Genomic DNA, 27,928 nt, shown 5'->3' with positions numbered 1-27,928 from the left:
GATCTTCTCCTAGCCCTCCCTCCCAGTTCATGCTGCTCCAATCACAAGTGCCACTTCCTTCCGGTTCCTCAAACCCTCCAGGTGTTCTCCTGCCTTGGGGCCTTTGTACTCACTCCTCTGTCTGCCTACAATGTGCTTCCATAGGTATCTACAAGACTCACCCACTCTTCTCCTTCAGGGCTTTACTCACATACCCCCTGCTTTATTTTCTCCTTAGCATTAATCGCTATATAATATACAATATGTTTTGCTTATATGTTGCTCCCATTAGAATGTCAGCTACAGGCAGGAAGGAATTTTTGTCTGTTTCTTTCACTGTTATATACTCACTGCTTAGAATAGTGCCTGGCATTCAGTAGGTACTCAATGCATAACTGTAGAGGGGATGAGTAAATGAACGTCTTGTTATCTCACAAAATAGTTCTTGTGGACAGAAGATGGATGGACAGATGGATGTGGATGGATGCGTATGTGTGTAGGTAGAGCAAGCCTGTAGGTAAGCTGGTGTAACCTGTCACTACCCTGCCCCAACCCCTCCAGGGAAGGCAGCACAAGTACCAATACAGAATCACGGAAAGAAATCTTCCATCTTAGGCTAAGGACAGCATATAATCATTATACATTTTATGTTTCTTAGAAATTAGATATTAAATAATACCTTTCATTTGAACATCTTAAAACGTGTTACCAAAAAAAAAAAAGATTACCATAATTACCTATAACTTATACATCAGGTAGCAGTAGAAGGCTTAATGGGTGCAAGATCTCAATGGCTTTTGACACCTTTGTTTTAGAACAGAGGTGTAAGATGAACCCAAGTAGTAGTTTGACATTCAAAATATGTCACTTAAGCCTTAGAAAGTCTATTAGTGCTTGGCTTATTAGCATAAGAAAAAAATGAAATGACTGGTAGACTACAAACAGAATGCCATGGTGCCCTTGGGCCAGTCAGCCACCTCAGTTAACTTTACTTGGTTCTTCCTGTCCACATCAGCCTGTCATGGTTGAGCAGATCAGCCAGGGAGGGTTCTGAGAAGGAAGTGGGGCTCACTTCTGGCGGTTAACCAAGTGTTTTCCTGAGGTCAAAGTGTGAGTGACACATGTGCTCTGGGTTGACCACACTTAACAATGAAAAGACAAGAGTTCTTTTTGAGACCCTGCAAAGTTGCTGAATGTCTCAAGTATGGCTCTGGTGCCCGGGTCTCACTGTGCGTCCCAGAGCCTTAAATCCCTTCTGCAGATGCTCTGGGCTCTCACTCTTCCATTCAAAACAAGTACACAGGAAAGCGTCCGATCACAGCTTAAACAAGCTGCGTCTTCCAAGGTTGTTGTACATCTTTTTGGAGAGATCAAAGCCAGAAGCAAATGAATGGAGTGCCAGCATCGAAATTTCAGGATTCAGCAAGCCAGGTCCAGCCTCTGTGTTTAGGGGACAGGGCCTAGTCTGCCAATACCCTGGAGATAAAGTTCAATAGGACTCATAACCCCTGCACCCAAGCACCCAACTTATTAAACTCTGCCCTACACATATCAAGTCTGAAAGAAACTATGAAAGGCCTTAAGACAGGCTTCTGGTGGGCCTTAGAAATCAGTTAGCCTAATTTTTCATTTCATAGTTGCAGACATTGAGGTTTCAAAAAGTTGCCTGCTGGCCTGTGAGCTCCTCAGGTCACATTCCATATCTTGTTTTTGTGCATGCTTGGGGATGACTGACAACGTTTTTTGCAAAAGATACTCTAATTCAGCATAGTTATTTTGAAAAACATCTTGGTCTGAAGCAATAATGTCTGACTAAACTTGTCACCCAGGATGCTCTAAAAATGTCCATGCTCTAGGAGTACAGATCATATAAATTAATAAGGAAGTTTTTAAGTTGGGCTCAGGAGGAAATAACTTGTCGTTTGTCTTTAATATAGAGTAGCCCCATGTCCACAGTTACTAGGTGGTAAATTAATATTATCTGCTTGACCAAAGAGAAAGCATGGTGGTGTGGGAAGAACAAGGGACAGGAGAATGTAAGTATGAGTTTTAGCCCAGATTCACACAGTCTAGTCACTTTGGGCAAACCCTTTCTCTTTTTGATAAATAAAAACACTCACATTAAATAACCAGACTTATTACCATCCACTAAGACAGGGAGGAGAGAAGAGCAAAGAAAATGGGCAACAGTTTTGCCTTAAAACTGAAATGCCTCTTTGTTTCAGTGTCAACTAATCTGACAGAGGCTTAGAAAAACATTGTCTGGAAAGGCTGAGAGCACATTTGTGCCATTCCAGCCTCCTTTCTGTGGCCAGAAAATGGACTCCAAGGCAGGAAGCAAGAAGATCTCCTTCCCAACCCAATTTCAGTGGTAGACACATGATCCGTAGTTGGCCAATGACAGCACCTACTCCTCTAGCAAAAGAAATAAGTCCAAAGGATAGATATGTAACAAAGCAGACCCTTCTAAGTTTTTCCCTCAGACTGGTATACAGATCTTGGGAAATAGAAACCCTTTTCTCTAAGTTAAGAAGCCAGGATGATGCAAGCTTGAAGTTACAGAGGCTGCTTCCCTTGGGCCCTTAGTGGAAGCCCATCTACAGGAGGTAGATGAGCAGAGCTGAGAGAAAGACAGTGTTCCAGGGATGCTATCTGATTCCTGGATCCAGCCATGCCTGAAGCTGTTTGAGTTGAAAAATTCTCTTTTTTGCCTGAACTAATTTTAGTTGGGTTTCTGTCATTTTTGATTAAAAGAATCCTGAGTAATATATTCTCTAATTTTTCAAATAAGGAAAGTAAGGCTCATATGGAAAGAGTGTCTAACAAGCACATTAGGTATAAAATTTGGACTTGAAATCAGATCTACTGATTTCCATTTCAGTGCATTTTCTCCTATGCTGTGCTTTACAGACTCTATCTTGTTAATTATTCAACATTTTCTGAATGATAGTACAGGTCTTTTCCCATACCTTATTGCATCATGGCAAAATCCATTCATTCACTTAAGCAAAAGATGGATAATCATTTATTAAGGATTCTATAATGCAAGATGAGAGTTTAAACTAATTGTGTGTGTGTCTAGGTAAGCCCAATAAAAGACTCAATCATGTCAAGATCAAGATCAAAAGTAGAAACCATCTACTTGATTCTTCTTCCTTTTTTTGCCCAATGGAACAATCTACTACGTTCTAGGCATGGCGATTGGATCTTTCATAAAAGTATTTATGTGCTTACCTCACACTGGGCTTTGTTCATAGTTGAAACAATAGACATTTGAAAGAAGGGTAGAAGGAAAGAAGGAAGAAAAGAGGGGAGAGAAGAGGGAAGTAGAAGAAAAGTAGAGTGGGTTTCAAGTAAAAATTGTTTTTTTCTAGTATTCAACAGAGCTCATATTTAATAGCTTGCATCTTACATTGATCTTACAATATGTCCATGAAACCTAGTCTGCTATGCAACTACTGCTTTTCTTAGATTGAACAGAAGAAACTGTGAGAAGAGAAACCTCAAATTGGAGCCTCAGACCACAAGCCCATCTCGGTAAGACTGAATATTAGGAGTAAATGAGGTAAGAGAAGATGGTGACACTTGATAAATGCCCTAATTGTAGTAGTTCCGTGAACCAGTTACAACAGGGCTCAGTCATGATCAGTAATAATCATTTACAAGGGCTGTATTTTAGTAAACTGTGTGAAAGTGAGCAGTTCCTGGATTTAGTAACATAATGAATAATGTCTTAGAAAACTTGATGATGAATTCATGTGTATTATGTGTATATCATTCTTTGTGATCAGAATTTTTGAACCACAAACAGGATGTAGACAAACGGTGGAAAAAAAAAAAGTTTCAGAGTCAGAAAATAAGATGGTCATCAAAATAATTTGTTTTGTATGGCTTTGTAGAAGTACTCAAGCACTTTAAAAACTGCTCTTTTCTAGTTTTTAATTCAGTAATGAAAGGCAATCCTCCTAAAAAATTCCTTAATAGCATAATTGCACAACTGAAGGGCATCTTTGACCATGCTGTATTTAATTAAAATTCTGACATTATGAAAAAGCAAGGGGATGATGTTTCACTATTACCCTCACAGAATTAGAAAAATAGAGTATACTATGTGAATTCTTTGTTAAGATAAGGTTTTCTTTTAGATAAGATATCTTTAGTACAACTCATAGGGCAATTTAGAAGATCTCATTTCCATTATAAATGGATTTTATTGATGTTTTCATCAACTGTTTTATAATCCAAGTAGAGTCCATTATAGTAACTATTTTTGAACTCTTGAAATACGTGTAAAACTACTTAAGTATGAATTTTGTCAAGATTTACTGATGGCACTGACATCAACTTTTGATGTCGTTATTGAAAAATTTGAATGTGAGTTGAGAAAATCGTTCATTGGTTTCTTGTGTTTATTCTTCTACCTGTATGTGTGTAGGGCCACATCACTGTCTCTCAGAGAAAGAGCGAAGTCTTGGTTTTGCTGGTCAGCAATTTGTAGTCTTTCTATGACATGCCTACATTAGCACACCACATGCGGTTTTAACTGTTGGTTCTTTGATTCAAGTATTCTTTCAACAAATATGTGCTATTCACTGTTCAAGACTCTGAAGAAAGAGGCAGACCAGACAGAAATGGTCCCTGCTTTTGGAACTTTTATTCTTGTGAGAGAGAGAGAGAGAGAGGAAACAAGAAATGAGTGAATAAAGGAAAAAGACGACGTTAGAGCTTAGTAAACGCCTGCAAGAAAACAAAACAGGTAATATGGTAGAGGCTGTGGGAGGAGGGCAACCTGAAGAGTGTCCTTCAAGAAAATCCTTACTGAGGGGGTGACATCTGAGTCCAAACCTGGATGCCAAGAAGGAGCCAGTCTGCACGTTCCAGTCTCAGAGAACAGCAAGAGCCCAAAGAATGGCCTGGTGTCCTACAGAGGATGAGAGAGAACGGCTGTGAGCAGGCAGGGAAGGAGGCAGGGGTCCCGCATGTGGGATGCCCCAGGCAGTGGTTTGCTCTAAGGGTTTGGGGAAGATGTTGAAGGTCTTCAAGCAGGACAGTGATTTTTGATTCATATTTTTAAAAGGTCACTCTGGCTGCCAGAGGATAATGAACCACAGGGAGAAGCGTAGCAGTGAGGATGGCTGCTGGCTGTGTATTTGTAGGCTGAATCCTGTGCAGAGGTGCCAGGCAGAGCAGGTGAGTGGGCCTGGAAATCTAGCCTTTGGGCCACTCACCAAGCCCTTTGTCCAGCATACAAAGGGATATCTTTTTCTGTTACATTCAGTGTACCACATGGGCAGGAAAAAGCCTCAGGAGTGAGGACAGGATACGGCAATGATCTTTGCAAAGGTAATTGTTACAGTGGAGAAAGAGGCGTAGGTTTAGGATATGTCTGGAGGTAGAGCTGGTGGGATTTACTGACGTGAAGGGTGAGAGGAAAGGGGAAATCAACAGTGAGCCTTAAACCCATGTGGTATGGTGCTGCCTCTGAGATCGGGGAAATTGGGAGTGGACCAGGGCTTTCTTAGGACGGAGGTCAGAATTCAGTTTGGGCTGAGTTTAGTCTAAGATACATGTTAGATGTCAAACAATAAGATTTATGAGTTGAGGAAATTTGTGATTCCATTGAGTATGATTCAGAAATGTAAAGAAATCGTAGCCTCTTCTCAGCTCTTCCTCTGATTTCACTGGAGGATGAGGGCAGGTGGAAGGAAGGAGTGAGGATTAGTCCTGTAAGACATTCTGCATCTGAGGGAAGCATTTAAACAGGTTCAGTCTCTCAGATTTCTACCCCATCGTTCTTCTCTCCCCCATGATGGCGGGAGCCCCCGGTGCCCTCCCAGCGGTGCCTGGAAGGAGTCTTTTTACCTGTCGGTGGTGTCTACTCGCCCTGGACTCTAGGGCAGTGCGCTTCATGCACACGGCCCTGGTCACTGCTTGCCCTGCTGGCATCCGCTGCTGAGCTGGCAGCCGGTGTGGCCTGCTGAGAGCTCGGAAAAGCTCTGGGACTCCCTGGCTGGCTCAGCCTCATGCCAGATGGCCCTAGACACTTTTCTTGGTATTTGGCCTGGTCTCCAGCTAGCTCCTGGCCCACCTTGGCTCTGTGGACATTTACTAGCTCTCTTCCCAGCCATAGACCACGGAACTTTGAGAACACATGGGTGTTTCTGAGTTCCCCCCTGACCACATGAAACCTGGGCCTAAGTACACCCAGGCCTGTCTTTGCCTGATCATGCTGTGTCACGGATTTTACCTTGACACGTTTGCCCACCACCTGCTCCCCATCATCCAGGTTGGCGTAGGGCCGTCTGGGTGATGCTTTCTACTCAGGGCCTCCAAAGTAAATTGGGTAAAAGGTCTCAGTGCTGCCCTGAAGAGCTTTATCCTACCTCCCTTTGCCTGGGCAAAGTTCAGAGGGGGAAGATCAGAATCCATGTGTCTCTCTCTGTCTCTTCTACCCTACCTTCTTCCTCCCACAGTCCCTTGCTACCAGAGGAGGTGGGCCTACAGCTTGCATTCCTCCTGGTCAGCTCTTGTCCTACCCTGGGGCAGCTAGCATCACAACCCAGACAGCAGAGTCAGCGGGCAATCTTTTCTTCACATACTGAAACATTACGTATGGAAGGATATGAAAATTCTTTCTGGTCTCACTGCTGCACCTTGATGGCTGAGGGAACATGGGAAGTGGTGGTACGATTATTCATAGGAAAACAAAATCTGGACATGTTTAAGTATACTATACTTGTAATAGGAGTGTGTGATTCGTGAAGCTGTCAGTGCTGGAGATATAATTTGAGAGTCATTAGCAAGTGGAGGGGATAAAGCCAGAACTGAAGGGGAACATCTAAGTCATGATAGAAAAAAGCTGACAGAGCCCAGGACTTTGTACCAGGAAAGGGTGACTCTTCTATTTTTGTTAAGGCTGGAAATAAATTACATCGGTTCACATAGTCTCCTTTGGGACCCATCTCAGCTACCAATGGTATGAAGAGGCTGAAAAGGTGGGAAGGAGCCCAGAAAGGTCATGGAGGGGCAGTATATGAGGTAAGAATAAAGTTAAGAGCATGTGGGGTCCCTGGAGCCACAAGACAGCAAATTTCCCGAGGAAAGGAGTACTCGGCGGAATCAGATGTTCCCGGCAGGCCGGCTCTGGGACAGGTTCCTCACCCAGACTCCGCTCCTGCCCCTGCCCCTGATCAGACGGACCCTCAGTTCTTCCTTAGAAGGGTAATGAGGATGACTCGGAATGAATAAAACAAGACCTTATCTAAAATACCATTGGTAAAAAGACTTCATAAAATCATGTCACCACTTTTAATTAAGAAGATGCTCCCTCCAGTGAATGCTGTGCTCTTTGAGCCAAAATGAAACCGCACTGGGATGACTGAAGTGATGCCGTCTGGCCGTTGGAGATCCCCCGCTCTTACTGAGAACTTGTAGAGGTCCTCCACGGGATCCTCCAGTCGGCCTCCAAGAAGCGTCACGAGGAGACGGTGACTCTTTCTTTCTCTCTTTTGCTTATCTTTTTCTGAAATCAACTTGGAAAACACATCAGCCTTTCATTCTTGCAGGCAGGCACTAAAGCCCATGGTTTTGTGGGTGAGGTCTCCGCTGGGTCCTATGCTTGCTGTCCCAGGTGTTCTGAAGAAGGTAGAAATGTACGCAGAGGTGGAGCCTCCTTTTCCATCAAAGGAGCAGGGAAACAAAGCCTTGGGACACGCACAGTGTCGGTGTCCTGCTGCGTCTCCCCACCATTGCTCTGAGTTCCCGTGCCGACCACCTCTGCCCTGACCTGCACTCCCAGTTGTGACTGTGGCCATGCTAGGAATTTTACTCATTTTCTTGATTCCGTTTTGCCTACTTAATCAAACTGAGATTACTAGACTCTCGAGATAATAATCTGTGAATAGTGTTGCAGTTCACAATTTGAATTGTATGTTTAGTTTCATGGTCAACTTGGGAGGCAGGAAGAGAGAATACAAAGAGAATGGGTTGAATCCTGGCTCTGTTTCTCACTTCTGAGTGACATTGGAGGTCTAAGGAATCCAGTGGGTTGGGAGTGGGTATTGAGAAGCCTAACTTCTAAGATGGGCTGTGTTTCTAGGACCTGTCATAAGCCATGGAGGAGGAACAGTGCTTACCCTGATTGTGGGGAGGAAGACTGAGTCAGGAACCAAGGAGAGAATCATTTTGATGCATTGTATCCAAGGGAGCAGGGTAGAGAGGTGGAAACCGAGACAGAGGCCAATAGTTTGTATTTGGGACCAACTAGAAAGAGATAACAGATCTGAAGGGGTGCACAGGAAGGAGATCCTGCTAAATCCTGAAGTGCTGATACACGGACACCCTGTCCCCCTTGAGAGGGAGAATGCTGCTGGATGAGTCAGGCAGTCCTGGGGATGTGGGGAACCTACTCAGGGTGCTGGGGCATTTGGACACGGGAAGGTTTCCTGACTTCTCTATACTGCAACTTCCTCATCCAAACACTTCCAGTAGTAGTGTCATCCACATAGAATTGGTATAAGGTTTAAAGTGAGATAATATATATAAATATACGTATTTATTATACATATAACTTAAGAACTGGCTCATAGAAAAGATTAAGAGACTTATTATTTAGCAACAACTGACTGAACATCTTCACCTGAAGCTCTGTCCATAACTTCAAACTCAGCACATTAAAAATCAATTTTGTGGTGTCTGGGACAAAGATAGTACTTTAAGCCCACTTGTTAAACATGCATTCTTTCCCAACATCCCACAGAAACAATCCAACCACTACCAGATGAAAAATTAGGTATCCTACTGGAGATTGGAATAAGATCTTATCCTTACTTGTGATAGGTCAACTTCTAAGATGCCCGCCCACCCCACCCAGGATCCCCATCTCTTGGTGTTCATGTTCTTGCATGATCCTTTCCCCTGGAGTGTGAACTGGACCCAGTGATGGGATGTCATTTCTCGGATTAGGTTGTCAAAGACGGTGACGTCTGTTCCGTCAGCAGATGCTCTCTATTGGCTTGGCTGGTGCACTTCGATGAAGCTAGCTGTCATGTTGGAGAGACCAATGTGACAAAGAACTGACAGTAGCCTCCAAATCCTCTGTCCAACAAGCCGTGAGGAGTTGAGTCCTGCCAAAACCATAAACCATGTAGTCTTGGAAGCAGATCCTTCCCCTCATTGAGCCTTCACACGAGAGCCGCGCACCCTTTGTTTATACCTGGATTGCAGTCTTGCAGATGCCTTGGAAGAGAGGACCCAGCAAAGCTATGCCCAGATTCCTTTCAGGCAGAAACTGTGAGATAATCAAGAGGTGTTGTTTTAAGCTGCTAAGTTTTGGAGTAATTTTTTATATTGTAATAAATAACTAATACACCAACTTGTCATTTTATGAAGTTTTGGTGTGGAATGATGTAGGTTAGTAGACTAAGGGAGAGGCTGGGAGCTACTGCACCGTGAGGGGAAGTTCACCTGGGATTACTGAAGGCGTCTCCATGTCCCCCTCACCATTTTCCCCCCTCAGAGAGACCGAGACAGAGCAGGATTCAGGAAAAGGGGTGAGCAGAGACAAAGTTCAACTCTTTTTGAGTCTTCCATGTAAAGTGCCCAGAGCAGGTGCCAGGCACTGAGCAGAGTGGAGTCCAGGAACCTGGCTGATAGTCTGTGTCCTTGAGACTGCAGAGGCAGGGCTAGTGTCCTGGGCAGAAGTCTGTGAGGTTGGCAGTGGCTGAGCTGTCACCTAGAGAGAGGCTCTGTGTCGGCCGATATCCAAATTCCAAGACAGGAAAGAGACTTCGCTCTTGAGCTAAGGTGAAATTCCACCTAAGTAGTTCTCAGCACTGCTTAGAGCACCATCTCTGTCCTGAACAAACTTAGTCTCTAAACTGCTAAAGAGAAAGTATGTCTCTAATTTGGTCTTCTATTTTTGTTAAGGCTGGAAAGAAATTACATCGGTTCACATAGTCTCCTTTGGGACCCATCTCAGCTACCAGCCCTGATTATCTTTCTGAACAATGGTCTATATGCATCACCAGAGCAAAAAATTAGCAGATACATAAAAATACTCAGCAGTTTAAAATGGAATATTCAGAGCAAATAACCCTGAGTGAAAAAGCACTTCAGGAAAGAGCCTCATCCTCCCTTGTTTCCTGTGTGTATACTTTTTATAATTCTTATTCTTAGATGGCATCCATGAAGTAAGAGTAGACGGTGATGGAAAGGAAGCAATATTGAACAGTTCTTAGACATAAAAAATATAATTGCACAACTGAAAAAAATACTAGAACCCCAAGAGCAATGAGCACAGCTGGCTTCTGTCTTGCCTCCTAATGCGGTTCTTCAGTAAAAGGAACCAGTCCCCTCTGGAGAAATGGCTGCCTCTAGGCCTAGGGCAGGAAATTGGCAAGATCAGCCTGGATCGTCTTGTGTCAGAAAGTAATACAGTGCTCAAATGACAAAAATGAAAACAAAAAAGGCCACACTGATGGGGCCAAAAGGGACAGGGAGGCAAACAGGTCCCAAGTGGCCCAAGCTGGAACAATGTGAGCAACAAAATAAATAATGCAGTGATGGATTAAAATACTGCAAATTAAATATCCCTGAGTTCATACTAATATAAATCACTAACAATATCCTTAAGTCTATACTGATGTAAATAAATGGGGAGACAAATCTCCCCTGCAGAATAATCCCAATGTATGTAGCTACTTAGCCCTCAAGGAAGTGGAACATAACTGCCTACTCCGCACGTAGGGGCTGTGTGCGGTGACTTCCCTGCAAAGAGCGCTGTATGGAAAGGTGGGAAAAGAGTAACCTACCGTGGAGAAACGGGACGAACACGACCTCAGCCAGATGATCAAGGTCAACACCAACAGGGTAAGTCATGTTGATGCATGTACCTTTAATGTGATGTGACAAAAATAACACTTTACTTCTGTGGTCTTCCTCCTGAAACATGTAACTTCAGCTTCAGCATGAGAAGAACTTGAAGCAAATTCCAATGAGGGGACATTCTACAAAATCTGGGACCAGTACTCCTCAAAATGATCAAGGTCTGTCAAAAACAAGGGAAGTCTGAAGAATTGTCACAGCCAAGAAGAGCCTGTGGAGACATAATAACTGAATGTAATATTGTGTCCTGAATGGTATCCTGGAACAATCAAGGACTGGAAGTAAAAACGAAGGCAATCTGAATAAGGTATGGACTTGAGTTAGTCATATTGTATCAATATTGTTCATTAATATAAGAAATGTACCACGTACCTTTGTAACAAATGTAAGAAGTTGATAATAGGGGAAACCAGGTGTGGGGTGTGTGAGAGTTTTCTGTGCTATATTCATGACTGTTTTATAAACCTTAAAATGTTCTAAAATAAAAACTTTATTAAAGATCAAAAAAGGTGGAAAGATGCTGAGCAAGGGAGGGGAGGCCCGAACCAAAAACCGGTTCCGGGGTCTTACAGAAGGTGTCAGGTGTGGAAAGAGAAGTTGGATGACTGTATCCAGGGTAAAAGAACTTCAGTGGAAACGAAAGTTTTAGTGGAATTTTTAATAATTTCATTTTAGTGGAAAACTTAAAGGCCATTTTATGTGGCTTTATTTTCTATGTATCCCCTTTCTTCCCCAATTTTTAGAAAAAGATACCAAGTGGGCTTCCTGAGCTTATTATATACTTTTTGGAATGCATACTGAAGTTGTAAAATATTAACATTAATTATTCATCAGTGGGAAAAATACCCTCCTCAGGGGTGGTTCAACAACAGATTAAATTCTGTAGAAAATTAAGTTGGGAATGAAAAGACCCAATCCAGATGTTCCCCTAGAAATCAGAAGTAAAGACAATGATAAGAAATTTAAGGGAAAGACAGGTTTAGGAGAATTCAGTGTATGAACTATAGGAATTACAGATGGAGAAACAAAAAAGATTGGCAATCAAAGAACTAATAGAAATGATTTTTACTGCAAAAACACTTAGATCGGGTCAGGAATAAAAAGGAATGCTGCAACCAGATAAATTCTGGTGAAATTTCTGAGTTTCAAGGATGAAGATCATGCAGATAAGAAGAAACAAAAATGTTGCCTACAGAGGAAGAAACAATGAACCTCATGAAAGAAGAAACTAGAACTGAAATTACAGACTATTAAGAAATTAATGAAAATGAACAAACCACATGCCGTAATCTATGCCCTGCTGCCCAGGCTGTGTTCAAAGGAAACGGCTCCTTATCTATAGCTGTGTGACCCTGGGCAGGTTACTTTTTAAAGCTTCAATTCTTCATCTTTAAATGATACTATCAACTATTTCCAAAGTGCTAAGTATGTGCCTGACACTGTTCTAGGGGCTTTGTGTGTACTAATTTATTTATCCCCCACAACAGCCCTATCTGTAGATTATATGATTAGTCCATTTTACAGAGGAGGAAACCAAAGCACAGAGAAATTACTTGCACAAGGTCACAGAATTGCAAGTGGCAGCGACTGTCTAGTTCGAGTCTGCACTCATCACCATATGGTACAAAGACTTTTCTGAGGCCTTAGGCAGTGTTGTGAGGATTCCATGGATAACGTAAATAAAATGCACACCACTGTGCCTGCCGTATAAGGGTACTGAACAATCGAAGCTACTATTGTTTAAAAAATGAAGGAAACGTACAACGCAAGGAGCTAGAAGGGGAACGATAAATCTAAATGAAGAAGGAATTAATAAAGGCAAATGCATAAAATACTGAATTAGAAAGATAAGAAAAATCATCTGCACAATTGATAAATAAAAGCATAACTTGAATCTCTGAAAACAATCAAATACACAAATTCCTCTCAAGTTTTATGAAAGAGAAAATGTTGGCAAAATCCACAATCTCGTTACTTTGTTAGCACAAATATGGGATTGTTTTTCTAGGAAAGTGCACATAAAAAGTTATGAAATAGAAAAACCTTATATAGCACTAAAAAGAGAAAAGCAGAAAATATCAAAGAATCAACTTCCAAGTTACCAAATTCAGATTTTGTGGAGAAGTTCTACCAAAATTCAATTCGCTCAGCAGATTTTTTAAAAAGAAACTGTTTATCTTCCAACAACCTTATTTCTATTTCTGATGAATTAACCATGGGTGGAAAAACGGCTTAAGAGCACTGAGTGGTCAGTCCCACCATTAGCTGCGGGGGTGCGGAGAGCTCCAGTCTACAGCAGGGAACTGCCGGGTAGGGGCCGAGGGCGCCCTGCAGCCGTCAGGCCAGTGTGCGACCTCAGGATGAGCAGCAGTCACTCGGGGAGCTAGAGCAGTCCTTTCGCCCGGACCTTCCTCCTGAGTCAGTGCGCTTTAGCAGCGGCCGGCTCTTGCTTTTCTCTCTTCAGGATCTCCGTAGAGGTAGAGATCGGGGTGACCGCCCACTGGGTGCTCCTGGAAGATGGTGCTGGGCCCGTGCAGAACTCCTGGGCCAGCACCCACATCCGACCTGCAGAGGGAGCTGCCCTGCTGCTCGGCGTGTGGCGGTGCCCACCTAATGCCAAGCAGAGCCTGTGTTGCATGGTAGGCGGGTTAACGTAAGCCGCCTCTGTGAGGGGCTGGTGGCCGGCCTTGGGATCGGCAACCACGGAACTCATGGATCCTGGACAGTGATCAGATCTGCTTAGTGAAGGTTCCAGGAGGGAAGAAGCCAGCAATAGGGTGGCTTCAGTGACAGCAGCAGACTTCAGCCCAGCTTGCTGGCCAGTATTTCTGGAAGATACGATACTGATACCCACTGCGTTTGCAATGGCAACAATGGCACAAGCCACAGGCAGAAGCTTCTCCCAGATGTGTTCAGATTCATATTGCAGAAGCCTCCACTTTTCCTTTTGTAAATGTACTCTTCCCTTTGGAAGTCAAGGTCAGTGCCACCTAAGTGGGTTCCTGCTGCAAACAGTTTGAGGACATTCTTTCCTTCATCGGCAGGACCTCAAGCATTTGGGACATTGTGAAAGCATCCCTTTAAATTACAACGGGGGCGGCCCGGGAGCGCGCGCGCGCGCGCGTGCGAGCGGGAGAGGGGCGGGTGGGGAAGGATCGCAGGCAACATCCCGAGGCGAGGCTCGCGCGCCCGCCCCCGCCCTGGCCCCCAGCGCCCACCAGGTGGGCCCGGCTCAGCCATGATCAAGGCGATCCTCATCTTCAACAACCACGGGAAGCCGCGGCTCTCCAAGTTCTACCAACCCTACAGTGAAGACACACAACAGCAAATCATCAGGGAGACATTCCATCTGGTATCTAAGAGAGATGAAAATGTTTGTAATTTCCTAGAAGGAGGATTTTGATAATCAGTCTTTTGCTGTGTAATTTACTGTGACCTATGAGATTAATAGGAGGATCTGACAACAAACTGATATATAGACATTATGCAACACTCTATTTTGTCTTCTGTGTGGATTCTTCAGAAAGTGAACTTGGCATTTTAGATCTAATTCAAGTATTTGTGGAAACATTAGACAAGTGTTTTGAAAATGTCTGTGAACTGGATTTAATTTTCCATGTAGACAAGGTTCATAATATTCTTGCAGAAATGGTGATGGGGGGAATGGTGTTGGAGACCAACATGAATGAGATTGTTACACAGATTGATGCACAAAATAAACTGGAGAAATCTGAGGCTGGCTTAGCGGGAGCTCCAGCCCGTGCTGTATCAGCTGTAAAGAATATGAATCTTCCTGAGATCCCAAGAAATATTAACATTGGTGACATCAGTATAAAAGTGCCAAACCTGCCCTCTTTTAAATAACAAATTAAAAAGGCCATTCCCAGGTAAAATCCAGGGGGAATAGTCATCTAAGTTTACCATGCAGTTGTTTACCAAAAATAGAGGAAGAGAGTCTCAACTTTTGCTCTTGGATTTAAGTCAAGGTACTATCAGAAGTTGTATAAAATTAGTGTGGAAGTTTAGTGTTGCTTTTCTTGCTCAGTGATTTTGAAGAAATAGTGTGATTTTCTTTCTTTTTTAAACTGCATTCCTGTGCCCACCTAAGGCATGCCTCTCTGTATTGGCTACTAAAGTGTTTCAAAAAGTGTTTGGACATTTCTTTAAATTATTCACAACCCAAAATGTTGGTGTTTTTTATGGATCCACAAATGCAGCATTCCTTAATTCTTTGTTATTTGTCAGAATTGTTATTTAAGGAACCAAGTATGTATTGCATGAAAACATGACTTTTTTCTCTTAGTTTAAATAAACTCCAAGGTAACTGGACTTCTAAAGCACCTTTCTGTTTGCCTGATATCTACTTTAGCAATAATTTTTTTACAACCCTCTGACTCAACAAAGTAAATAAAAGTATATTTTATCACTGTTAAAAAAAAAAAAAAAAAAAAAATTACAACGGGAACCCAGAAAATGCTGCGTGGACCACTCTCTGGGTGGCGTGGGAAGGCCAGCAAATATTCTGATTGCTGTGTGTGGGCACCATTTTGTCACTGTGTTTGTGGAAATGAACAAGAAAAATTCCTTGCTTTCCATGGAAGAGTAAAGGAACATTGAACATTTTCATACTATTTAAAATCATCCACATTTTTTCCATAGCAAAAGATGGAAAGCTTTCTAATTCACACCCAGACCCAAACCTGAAAAAGCCTAAAAGAGGGAAAATTAAGAATGAACTCACGGATGTAGATGATGTAGGTAACGTGTTAACACAGCCATTTCCCCTTCAAAGAGAATTTGGCCTTTCCATTCCTTTTTTTAAGCTCTGTTCTCCTGAAAACCAGACGAAGGTAAAATATCAAGTAGGCCTAACTGATAAGGCACATCTGGACTGGAGGAGGACTGTACATGAACTAGAAATACCTCATGGGGATGCCAAGCTTTGGGCTCCCCTGAGTGCAGGGGCCTTGGGAGCTACAGTCTGAACCTCTTCCGGGAGATCCTGGCAACTACGGGGCACAAGGCCTTGAAGCCAGGACCATGCCTGTCCCCTCCCAGTGGGAGTCTTGCTTCTTCACCCCTGAGCCATTTCCTCTAGAGGGCTAAAGGAAGAGCTCCTAGCTGGCTGTGAGCACTGCTTCCACGGGGAGGAGCATCTGACACCGTCCTCCTGGCAGGCGGGGCTCCATTCTCTACTCTTGGGAGGAGACAGCACTAAGTGTGACTTAAGATAGTCCTGTGAGTCTGAATGTTCAGCTGAGCCTATGTTTAGTTGAATGCCTGACTGAGCCTGAGAAGACTTCTTGGGGGAGCATTCAAGATGAAAAAACTCAAAATAAAGGAATAGTAAGTTGAATACAGCAGTGTATGCAAATGGTAATACGCTATAGCCACAATAGAACTTACCTAATGAATGTAAGGATGGTTCAACATTTGGCAATCTGTTAAAATAATTCATTGCATGAATTAGTGAAAAGATAAAATTCATGACCCTCATAGGGACTTAAAAGGCATTTGGTAAGACCTCTATTCAAATCTGTTCTGTAGTAATAGCTATATTAATAGGCTATTGGTGTTTAAAGTTCTGAAGTGTGAGTAGAATGTATTCAGCTGTTTAAACATGTAGTTTGGATATTCAGAAGTATGCATGTAGAACTTAAGAGTATGTTTGAAATTAAATATTAATTTTAATATATGGTTTGGAAAAGCATGTTATGTTTTCACTGAAAAAAAAAAGGCATTTGATAAAATTCAGCCATCATTTCTCTAACTTAGAAATTCAAATCAATAGCAAACACGATATGTTTATCCGCTCTACCTTAAGGATGTATCCGATTCTGATTATTTCTTATTACCACTATTGACACCACCTTGGTCCAAGCCACCATCAACTCTTACATAGACTATCTCAATAGCATCCTAATGGATCTCCTAACTGTAGAGGAGGATCAAATCTTCCATTCTTGTGCCCCAGCTTTTCTCCATGCAGCAGCCAGAATACTCCTTCTGAAAATAAAGGTCAGATCGAGTTATTTCTCTGCTCAAAGGCTTCCAATGGCTCCTACCTTACCTAGAGTTCAATCCTAAGTCTTCCTTGCTGACTTATATAAGGCTCTGTATGATTTGCCTTCTTGTGATCCCTCTTACAAAGTAAACACACTCTAGCCTCAGGGCCTTTGCACTTTCAATTCTCTGTGCCTGAATGTTCTTACCCAAGCTCTCTGCCTGGCTCACTCACTTTCTTAGGGCCTCTACTCAAATCAGCACACCAGAGAGGCCTTCACTGGCCATATATGGCTTGAATATAGCTCCCACACTCCACCACTCACTGTTTCTTCACCTGCTTTTGATTTTCACGGAACTTATGTCTACCTGACCTATCACCAATATACTTGTTTGTTTATTGTCATTCTCTGTCTACTACTATGTAGGCTTCCCAAGGTCAGGGACTTCGTTTTGTTCACTGCTTTACCCCAAGAGCCTAGAATAATATTCAGGATATAAGCTCTCAATATTGTTGAATAAATAGGTAAACCTAGGAATAAACCTCACAAAACTGTGCAAAACCTTTATGAAAAAAACTATAAAATTGAATTGAGGGAAATAAAAAGAAAGGCTTGAATATATAGAGACACATCATCCTGGATGGAGAGATTCAGTATTTTCAAGATATCAGTTTTCCCAAATCCACTTTACATTGAACACAATCCCAATTAAAATCCCAATAGGGTTTTTTTTTGAGGGAACTTACTAAAAAGATTCTAAAGCCAGGCTAGAGCCACATATGTTTGAAATCATCTTAAGACATTTTTAAAAATGACATGTAATAAGCAGGCAGACATTCCCAACCATAAATTTTTATATAAAAAAGAGCTACAGAAACTATAGATACAGTATGATAACACCCACATAAAAAGACAGCTCACTGGAAAAAATCAGAGAGTTCAGAGGCACACATAAGCAAGATGAGAAATTTAGTACTCAGTAAGGGTGGTATTTCATATCAGGATGGAAAAGAGATATTTTAGTCAATAATGGTATTGACCAAACTTTAGAAGAAAAATAAATCGGATTTCTTTTATACCATCATATAAACTCCAAAGATTAAATATTTAATCAAATGTTAAAAATAAAATCATTAACAGACTGGAAAAATAGAGATGAATATGTTATACATTTGACTTTATGAAAATGTCTGTCTACACAGTCCCAAAACACAAAGCAGAAAAACAAGTAGAGGAAGAGAAATGTAATATATCTGAAAAACAAAGATATACAAGGGACTCTTAGAAACCAGTAAGTAAAAGATCCATGCCAACAGGTACACAAATGAAGAAATATAAATGAGCAATAACTCACTAATTCAATTATATATTAGCATCTATTATGTGTCAGGTTCACTAGCCAACATTAATAAAAAATCCAGTGTTGGCAGGGATGTCAGAAATGGGTATTCTTGAACCTGATGAATGAGCTTATTATAAATTATATCATTATATGCTCGAACAATTTTCTAGAGGGCAATCTGGCAATATGTGTTGAAAATGAAAGCATTAAAAATGTTTGACCACCAATTTCAAATCTAAAATTTATGTCTTCCTGTCTGGATGTGACACCTAGAGCTAATCTTGCAGCTACCAGGGGAGAGACAGCCTGTGGGCAAAGCCAACCCACAGAGAGACAGGTGTCTGAGGGCTGTCCCCATGCTGGGGCCCATCTATATGCAGATTCAGTATTTTGTGAGACAGTGAATTTCCTCAAGCCAGTATTAACTAGGGTTTCTGCATTTTGTGGCCAAAGCACCCTTAATGACACAGCGCTTTACCCTACCCTTCTAACCCCCAGCCTATTCTCCACCCCTTCCCATCAGCCACCTCTGCAGTGGCCAAGCGGCTTCCAGCCCTGCCAACACCTTGATTTCAGATTTCTGGCCTCCAGAAATGTGAGAGAAGAAATCTCTGTTGCTTTAGGCCACCCGGTTTGTGGTAGTTTGTTACGGCAGCCTTAGGACCTCAATGCAGCTCCTCCTCCAGCCCCAAAGCCATACTTTGATTTTCTGATTGCATTAAGTGGATTTGGAATATAGGCTATAGAGTTGAATCAGCAGAAATGCAGATTTATATAATGGAATAGCAGACACGAGCACAGCCTCTGGGGGCAGATAAATCCAGCCCAAGTTGCCCCCTGTGTGATTTGCGACTTGCTTCACCTCTCTGAGCTTCAATTGACATATCTGTAAAATGGGGCCAATTAAGATTGTTGAGAGAGCCGAGTGAGATCATACATATAAAGTGCTTAATATGTTACCTTGTAAAGCAAGGTTAAGTAAGTAAATATGCAAAATAAGGGTTCAACAAATTCCAGTGCCTTCCCCAGAGTGATCTGGAACAGGAGTTCTCATCCTTTCTTAATCAGATGGACACCAATAAACTTCCACAGCAAAGGCGGGTCCCATAGTCTCTGACAAATATAGGGACAGGTTTCAGATAATGATGGGCTGTGTCAATTGATATGAAAATTCCATTTACAGGGATAGCCTATAGCCTGGATCATTATTCACTGATGGTGGGAAATAAGAAGCATAGAGATTGTTGCCTGGGGGAGAGAAATGGAACCTGGGTCTCGGAGCTGTGGAAACTGCATGGAAGCCAAACTGGGAGCAACAGGCCCCATGTCCCTGGGACCCAGAATTTTCTTAGGAGGGGTGTACGGTGAGAGGTGCAGAGCACAGAGCTAGAAATCACCCTCCTTGGAGGAGAAGCCTCTATAGCGATGACCTGCATCCAGAGAGGCCTGCCCCATCACAGTTGGGAAACACCTAGAAATAACTATTTGATTAAGAAACTAGTGCTTGAGGATTCTCATAACTAGTTATCTCTTGGTTATTTAGAGAAAAAGGCAGAATGGGTTTTACTTAGAAATTTCGTGCCTTTTTGTGTGTGTGTCATTTTGTGCTGTGGCTTCCTAGAACAAATAACCCTGTTGTTTTATTCCCAGAGAACTAATCCATGACACATGGGGTTTTATCACAAAATAAAAATGTCAAACTTTATCTTTGGAACAAAATTAATGGCTGAGTGTTGTCTTTTGTCATTTATTGTAAAGTACGTTATCTATACTAAATCTTGGTAAGCGTGCCACGCTCTCCCATCTTCTTGATATTTAAATTAGGTGAGTAATTAATTTCAGAGCTTGGTGTATTTCTTCTGTAGAAGATCATTTGCATATTTACATTCTGATATGGAAATAAATCCTAGAAGCTTAACCTCACAGGGTGAAGACCTTGCCTAGATAAACATCTGCTGTTTTCATGGTGGTTTGAACTGCAGAGCTACCATTTAATACTTCTTTTCTCTTTTATAACTGATAAAGATGTAGGGAGATGTGAAAGAATTGTAAGGAACAGTCACCTCACTGTCTCTCTGTTTCATCCTTTACAGAATTGGATGCCTTCCTCATGCAATTACTATCTGAATTGAGGGGAAGAAGGATGAAAAAGTGCTCCAACATTCTCAAGGGGTTATTTTGTTCATTGCTTAATCATTCTCAAACGTTTTCCTTACTCAGGTTTTTAAAATGTTTTATGTGCTCTTTGTTACTGATCCACTGGGACTTGGTCATTTCATCAATAACACGAATTAAGTATTTTTTACAAACTTAGACTTATTTGTCATTCATCCATTGGACCAGCAATTCATATCCTGGGAATATAATGATGAACAAGAGGCTGTCATCCTATCGGCTCTCATGGGACTTACATCCCTCCAGGAGGAACACACTAAGGCGGAATCATGCCCATTGCGTACTGTGGTTAAGGAGGGCCTCGGGGAGGGAGTGCCATTTGAGCTGAGGCCTGAAGGATGAGTGGGCTGTACATGAAAGGGATGAAGAAGAATATTCCAGGCAGAGCTTAGCAAGAACAAAGGCCTAGAAGATGGAAATAGAAAGAAATCAACATGACTATGGGGTGGTAGGGAAGGGGGAGAGCAGAATAGGAGTGGAGTCTGGACCAGACCAGACCAGACCACATTTCCAAATGCGAAGTGTGGTTCCTTCTTGAAGAAGCATCCCAAGTGGAAAACTCCTATCCTTCCATGAGGTAGGGTTGGGTGACTACCCAGCTTCCTGGAGGTGAATGTTGGTGGCACACCGATGCTTGGAAAGGCAGGTAGCCTGCCCTGGGTGTACCAGAACCCACCGATTACCTTTCCCTGCCCCAGCTGCTGGAGGTGGTTAGAAGGGTATGTGACCCAGGGTTTGGCCTAGGGAGAAAGGAACAATAGTCAGCCCACTTTTCTCCTGACTTCAATGTGTGGGGCTCTTCCTGGTAAACCAGGGCCTACCTAAGATACCCTTGACAGTGGGCACCTGGCTACACCAAACAGATCCATAAAGCTCATTTCACAGACAGCTACAGGAAAAGACAGGAGCGTTACAGGGTATGTACTGCCTCTATCACAGTTTTCTTTGTTAATTATTTTTTAACAATTAATAACAATTTTTTAATAAAGGTTATAAATTATTCTTGGCTTTTAGGCCTTATGCTGAATCTGGCCAAGTAGGTTATATAGTTTGTGGACATCTGCATTATAGACTACATTGTTCTGACACACTTTAAACTTAGGCACCGAGGAAATATTTAACCTTTACAAGAGTCTTCTGACGTAGGCTTTCTGGGACAATCCAGCTGTATCCCCATTTCCCAGATCCTCACCCTTGTTTTAGTCAGGATGTGGAAGCCTGGAGAAGTCAAGCCACCTGGCCAACGCCATGTGGCTAACAAGGAACAGAAGCAAGATTTGCACCCAGGCAGTCCTGTCCAGGGTCAATGGTCTGAACCTCCATGCTAGACTGTCCCCCACTAGTAGCCAGAGATAAAGCTTTGGGCAAGCCCACTTTTCCTTCTGGGTAAAGCCCCAACCTGTAGAGTAAGGGGTGGTGTGCCGTTTTCCTCAGAGTGAGAGGTGCACCTGCTGGTATGTGAAATGACTCCCACGGTTCACACACACAGCATTAAACAACCCTGACTCACATAGTGTGAAGGCAATTGCTAGCATATCTTCGAACTTTCTCCAGCACGTCAATTTCCAATTTTACTGAGATTCAAGGTTCAGGGCCTTAGTAGGGAGGGATACCTAGCTAGAATGTAGAACCACTATTGTATTCTTCTTGTTCCCTCCTATTGATGCTTTCATAGTTTGATTTTGTTTTTTATGATTGCTTCTATTTGGGAAAAACGTCAGCATTGCTATTTCTTGTCCAATTCTTGTGTCCATTCCTTCATAGTGATAAGATTGCCGCTGAAGCTTTGCCATCACATCCATGCTCAAATTGAAATAAGGGGGTAAGGGCAGATTTCAGCTCCTTTGTCTCCTGTTGCCAGGAAAGAAAAAGAAGTCCACTGATGTCGCATTGATCAGAACACATCCAAAAAAAAAAAAAGTGGGTGTTTGACTGGGTACGTTGCCACCCTGAATTAATCAGGGTTCTCTCAGCAAAAAAAAAGCACATAGATACCAGGCTCTGTAATGAAAGTATTTGCAATAGGCTGGAAAGCCCTTGAACCTTCTTTGGGTCTGCAGAGGACAGACATGGAAGTCAGAACAGAAGGAGGATTGGGGAAATTTAGAAAAAAAGTCAATTTCTTTATCCCTTGTCTGCCACCAACATACCCCCACTTCCCTGTAGCGCAAATACCAGTGATCCATGGTTATGCCGAAGCAACAACCTGCAATGAGGAAAGCAATATTGTCGCAGGCTCTTAGAGTAATGGTGAGAAAACCTTAAGAGTGTGTCCCCACTGGCTACTATGGTTCAAAGTGCTAAGTAAAAGCCCCAACCTTTTTTCAGTCACTAGGGTATAGAGGATATATGTTCTTGGAGAGCAAACATCTCCAAATACATCCCCTGGAAACCAGACTTGAAACCTTATAAAAATCTCAGCTTATGTGCCCCTTTCTCACTATTTGAAAAACCATTTTTCACATTATGTTGTGATTCTACAAGCATTTACTGATAGCCCACTGTTCCCAGGGGACCTTCCCAAGTGCTGAAGATATACGGTGAACTAGACCTGCAAGGGGTGCACATCCTGGTGGGAGAGGCAGGCAGGAAACACACAGAGAAGCAGGAGGATTAAGAGCTGAATCCAAGAGCCAGACTCCTGGGCTTGCCTGCATGTTGTGCTGCTTTCTGGCTGTGTGGCTTTTGGGCAAATGACTTGCCTCTCTGTGCCTCAGTTTCCCCATCTAGAAAAGATTGGGGTTATTCACAGTCCTTACCTTGTAGGGCTACAGAGTGTGTCTGGCTCACAGTGTTAAAAACAGCTTCACTAAGGGGCCAGGAAGCTAAGATAAAGACTGCTTTAGAAAGTAAAAAACGGGGATGACAAATTAGTAACTACCTTATTTGGTGGAGGACATAGTACTACATGGTTTAATTCCCACAAAGTGCTTAGAATTGTGACTGGTGTTCAATTGTAAGTGCTTAATAAATATGACCACATCTAGCAATAAATGTTACCTATTGCAAGCACTGAATTCTTACTTAATATTACAACATGCTATTTAAGTTACCTAAAAGCACTGAGGAACCCTCAAGGCCAGTTTTGATAGGTACTATTACCACATTTTTTGTGCTTAACAAAATGTTGAAGAGTTCCTCCTTCAGACACACTTGTTCAAAGGAATACTTGCACAAAGATGCATTTGTTTGAGGGAGAGAAGCTGGCCCCAGACCTGTAAGACAGTGCTAAGGTTTGGAAACAAGGTATTCTAAGATTAAGGTTGCAATGACTACACTGAACTTGCAAAACCCCTGACAGAACAGCTGTCCTGCACTAATTCTCATCCTCCCCATCCCCCTCCTTCATTAGAACACCAATGACTGGCTAGTATATCAGCATTTCCAATAAAGTAAAAAAGGGAAAATACAGACTTGAGCCTTCATGGAAAGTCTTCTAACTCACAATCAGAATCTCTGCTTTAAAAAAAAAAAGTTATGGTTTGAAGATCTTTAACTTTTCCTACAGCATCTCAGGACCCAACTTTTTGAAAAAGCATCTTTTCTGAGGAATGATATTTCCCAGCACAATGTAACATAGTCTTTGTCAAGTGACTCAGTGTGATATACATATATCTTTTTTTCAATGTCAAGCAGCCCAAACTTACAGAGAAAAAGTGGGCACTGGTATCAGTTTGATGTCAGGGTTTTTCCATGTTTGTGAAGGACCTTTAAATAAGACTTGATTTGAAGGCATCTGCAAGCCAAGCTCCAGCCCCACTTCAAGATGCTCCTGGCTGCAGTCCTTGCCTCTGCCTTGCTTGTCCACTCCGTGGCCAGCCAGGGCTGTATGACCTTGACAGGGATCAAGAATGTCAAGTTCCTCATCAACAAAGTGCAGGTGAACTGGGGATGGGGAGGGGGCACAAGAAGGTAAGACAGCTGTTGAAAATTTAAGTGAAATATGGGTGGTGTGAAAAACACACCACCCATTATAGATTCTTGTCCCTCTACTTACTTTAGGAAGATCCACCTTCAAAATGCAGCTGCAGTGCCAATGTGAGTAAATGCTCTTTTAAGAACTTTCTGATTTTAATTGGCACATCTGGAATCTTCACCCCGAAATTGCTCTTTTGCAGGTGACTGATTGCTTGTGCCTCCCCATTCCTTCTGTAAGTATAGTAGAATATAATAATCTTGATTCTTTTTAAGTTCTTAAATAAAATTAAATTGCTCTGTTTGATATTTTAAATAAGAAAGTATTATTTAGTTGCAGTTATTGCACATTAGTATTTCCTTTTAAAACCAGTTTCTTGAAATTCTATACTATGTAAACTTTTGTATTTAGTCGGGTGTATGTCCCTTGAGAAGTTTATTCAATATTTTAAAAAAGAATCTTGAGTGTCTTTTTCCATAGTGGCCATGTGCACAATTACATCAAACGACATAACCCATACCACGTTGCTTATTAACTCATTTGCCGTAACTCTAGGGTTGCAAAACACTGCAAATAAAATGACAACTCTCTTTCCTCTGACATGCACTGTGTATGCTATACCTTCTCCCTCCCTCCTTCCTTTCTATGTGCCTATTTGGCTGACTTAGAGTGACCATTGCATGTTTGTTTGCTGGGAGGACAGGTGAATGAGGCTGTGGAGGGAGGGGAAGCGACAAGGGCTTCCTGAGGGTCATTCCATACTGGCAGAGAGGAGGCAGGCAGGAACTTTCTGGTTAAGGGGAGGAGAAAACACCCAAGATGCTGTATTACACTGCTCTCTCTCACAAGCAAGGCCTGGGAGAGCCTGCACTTCTCACCCTGAGGTCAGACATTGCACCCCATCCACACCCATCCATTAGATGAGGTTAGGATAGGGCACCTGCTGAGGAGGAACCTCACCTTTATAGCCCAGCCCAGCCCAGCCCCTCGGGTCATGGTGTATGATGTTAGCTACGCTGAAAACCAGCTGTACTCGGTTGGCACATCCCATCAGGCTGGTGTGCAAAGGCTTTTGCTTTCTCTGTACTTTCGAGTTCACTATTGCAAGACTTGGAACAGGGGAGCATTTGTTGAAAAGGAGACTCAGGACTGTGTTCCAGGGCCCAGAGGCCTCAGGTTCCCTGGATGGAACATTCTGGAAATCTCCTTGGAGTGTGACTGTGGATAAATGGCCTCACCTCCAAATACTGAAGATCATTTTTTAGTTTGGCAAAGGAACTATCTAAAAGAATGCCAGTTTAGGTTAGATTGGTTCAGTTAAAATAGTCTCTAAAAGCATTCTCTTTGTGATTCTTTCTCGAAGCTGTTCTGAGAGTTCCTTTTCATAAATTCTTACTACTTACCAGGACAACTGCACCGCACCCTGCTTCCAGGAGGGCCTGTCGCGGATGACCAACACCACCGTAGCGAGTCCCAGAATCCTGATCTTGAATCGGGTGAAGAAAACAGTGGAAGCCCTGATGAACAACAAGTGTCAGGTAGTTTGTTTTTATCTGTGATGGGCTCTGGTTAGTTATTTTAATGTCATGTTGATGCCAACTCTATCTGAATGAGAACTTCTGAAATTGGCAGTTCAAGGTCAATAAGAGCCTTCTTCTAAGAAACTTGATCATAATACTAGAATTAAAGTGAGACCTGCTCCACTGGCCCTTGGTTCCCTTCGTTTTAAAAAGCATGCACACCTATTTGCCATTTACTTCTTTCCACCTCCTGAGTAATGAGGGCGTCCATCCTCATTGTCATTAGAGGGTAAAATCTGCAGAATCAGGGCCATAGCCCACAGAATACTAAATAATCCTAGTGATTCCATTTGCTAATGGAGAGGCTGTTGTGCCAGGTACGGTAAAGGTTTTTCTTGATTGGCTGAGAAGTTGTTTAAAGAAAAATGCTTCCAGATCCAGGTGGATACCTGCCATTTGCCCTAAATGACCTTCGGCACATTGTTTTAGCATAGAGCCTGGCCCAGAGTGGGGGTAGGGGGCCCTCTGGGTTTTGGTGTCTCCATGTGGGGCCACAGAAGGTGAGACCCCTTCACTCAGCTACCTAACTCACATGTTTCTACCATCAACAGCATGTAGTTCTAAGTGCTTAATGTTCACTGTTCCACTGAATACCTGCCTATCTGAGGGACGCTTGTTAGGGTCTATCACCCTCACTTAATAGAGCAGGAAACTGAGGCTCAGTGAGGTTAACTGATTGGCCTAAGGCTACATATTTAATAAGTGGCCGAGCTGTGATTTGAATTCTGGTCTATGTGATCCCAAAGTTCCACTCTTGGCCATTGTGCTATAAAATGACTTTGGAAGTCATCCAGAAAGGATAATAAAAAAATTTTAGGCCTCAAAGAAAACCAAGAAAGGTCTCCTCTAGTGAGATTTTGGACCGCTTGATAGGTGTGCATGTGTGTGTGTGGCGGGGGGAACCCCTGAAATCCTATCACAAAGTCACCCACCGCCACTACACCCATTGCTAGCCCTGGACCTCTCCGTCCCCTTGCTCAGGTCTCAAGCACGAGCTGCCTGCACACCTTCCCGCTGCACTGCGCTGCCCTCCTCACCCCTGCAGCGAGGTCCTTGGGCTGCACTTTCAGACTGTTCCCATCACTCTGTACTTGCTAACTTTTGTCCCCGCAGTATTTTTCCTGTGAAGAGCCATGCAGCCAAGCCACTGCAGGCAACACACTGACATTTCTGGAGAGTCTCCTGGAAAATTTCCAGAAAGAAAGGATGAGAGGCAGAGTATGAAGATGAAATCTTATTTATTCTATTTATTGAATTTTAAAAGCCTCTTCTCTAAGTTGTTGCAATTAGAAGTATCAAGTAAGCCCTACTACGTCAAAATCAGTTGTAATAATTTGTTTAAAATTTTATCTTTATTTTGGAATAAATATATATGAAAACAAAGAACATAGTGTGGTATTCATTCCTTGCTGCTCCAAACAAATTAAGCTGCAAACTTTGTCAATGGGCTGAATGGCTGGAAGATGCCTGTAATCGTAGGACTCAACCTGAACACAGACCTGAAGCCCCATGAGCTGAGTCCGGGGCTCCAGGGGGCGCTATAGAGCGCACAGCAATGGAGGGGGCGTGAGGACCGTCTGAGGCTTCTAGCGGGGAGGCCAGGGGTGTGCCTGAGGCCCCTGTCTGTGCATGCTGAGGAAGGAGGCTCAGGGCACCGCCCGAAAGTTTGGGGTCCTGAGAAGCCAACCAGGTACCTGTAACGGGAGAAGGCAGCAGTCTGTGAGTCCAGGAGGTGGGACACTACTGAAGAATGTCGGCATATTCACACGTAAGAGCAGAAAGTGCTTGAAGCTGAGCCAGGAGTTCAAACAGTGGAACTTCTGGGTCAGAGCGCAAAACAGAGAACCCCTGGGATCAATACCGACCCCTATGCCCTCAAGAGACCTTCAGCTAGCACGCACCACAGGCCAGGCACAGGACCTCGCTGGGGTGCAGGGCCTAACGGGGGCAGCCCAAGGGATCTCGGACTAGCTTGTCTGGCTGTACCTGTGATGGTTATTATGTGTCAACTTGACCAGGCCACAGGGCGCCCAGATATTTGACTGAA

General features: G+C 42.8%; 2 protein-coding genes across 2 annotated transcripts; both read left to right on the top strand.

Moving 5' to 3' along the window:
• The first annotated feature begins 13,965 nt into the window (after nt 1–13,965).
• Nucleotides 13,966–15,203, top strand: LOC130680421 (AP-3 complex subunit sigma-1). The gene is made up of 2 exons (XM_057490901.1): nt 13,966–14,262; nt 14,307–15,203. The coding sequence occupies exons 1-2, from the start codon at nt 14,102–14,104 to the stop codon at nt 14,725–14,727; spliced, it is 582 nt and encodes a 193-aa protein (XP_057346884.1). The 5' UTR covers nt 13,966–14,101; the 3' UTR covers nt 14,728–15,203.
• Nucleotides 15,204–24,151: 8,948 nt separating this feature from the next.
• Nucleotides 24,152–27,105, top strand: IL9 (interleukin 9). Its single transcript, XM_036894152.2, has 5 exons — nt 24,152–24,265; nt 24,388–24,423; nt 24,504–24,536; nt 25,708–25,839; nt 26,995–27,105. The coding sequence occupies exons 1-5, from the start codon at nt 24,152–24,154 to the stop codon at nt 27,103–27,105; spliced, it is 426 nt and encodes a 141-aa protein (XP_036750047.2).
• The last annotated feature ends 823 nt before the right edge of the window (nt 27,106–27,928 follow it).

This window comes from Manis pentadactyla, chromosome 13, assembly GCF_030020395.1.
Source record: "Manis pentadactyla isolate mManPen7 chromosome 13, mManPen7.hap1, whole genome shotgun sequence".
NCBI classification, from domain to species: domain Eukaryota; kingdom Metazoa; phylum Chordata; class Mammalia; order Pholidota; family Manidae; genus Manis; species Manis pentadactyla.
Note: the sequence above shows the minus strand (reverse complement) of the source record. Positions and strands in the feature narration are given on the sequence as shown.

Excerpts from the sequence above, each read along its gene's own strand:
- IL9 (XM_036894152.2), top strand. The coding sequence starts at position 24,152 with ATGCTCCTGGCTGCAGTCCTTGCCTCTGCCTTGCTTGTCCACTCCGTG. Across the intron at positions 24,266-24,387 it reads TCCTCATCAACAAAGTGCAG|GAAGATCCACCTTCAAAATG; the intron begins GTGAACTGGGGA and ends TACTTACTTTAG. Across the intron at positions 24,537-25,707 it reads TGTGCCTCCCCATTCCTTCT|GACAACTGCACCGCACCCTG; the intron begins GTAAGTATAGTA and ends ACTACTTACCAG.
- LOC130680421 (XM_057490901.1), top strand. The coding sequence starts at position 14,102 with ATGATCAAGGCGATCCTCATCTTCAACAACCACGGGAAGCCGCGGCTC. Across the intron at positions 14,263-14,306 it reads AATTTCCTAGAAGGAGGATT|ATTAATAGGAGGATCTGACA; the intron begins TTGATAATCAGT and ends GTGACCTATGAG.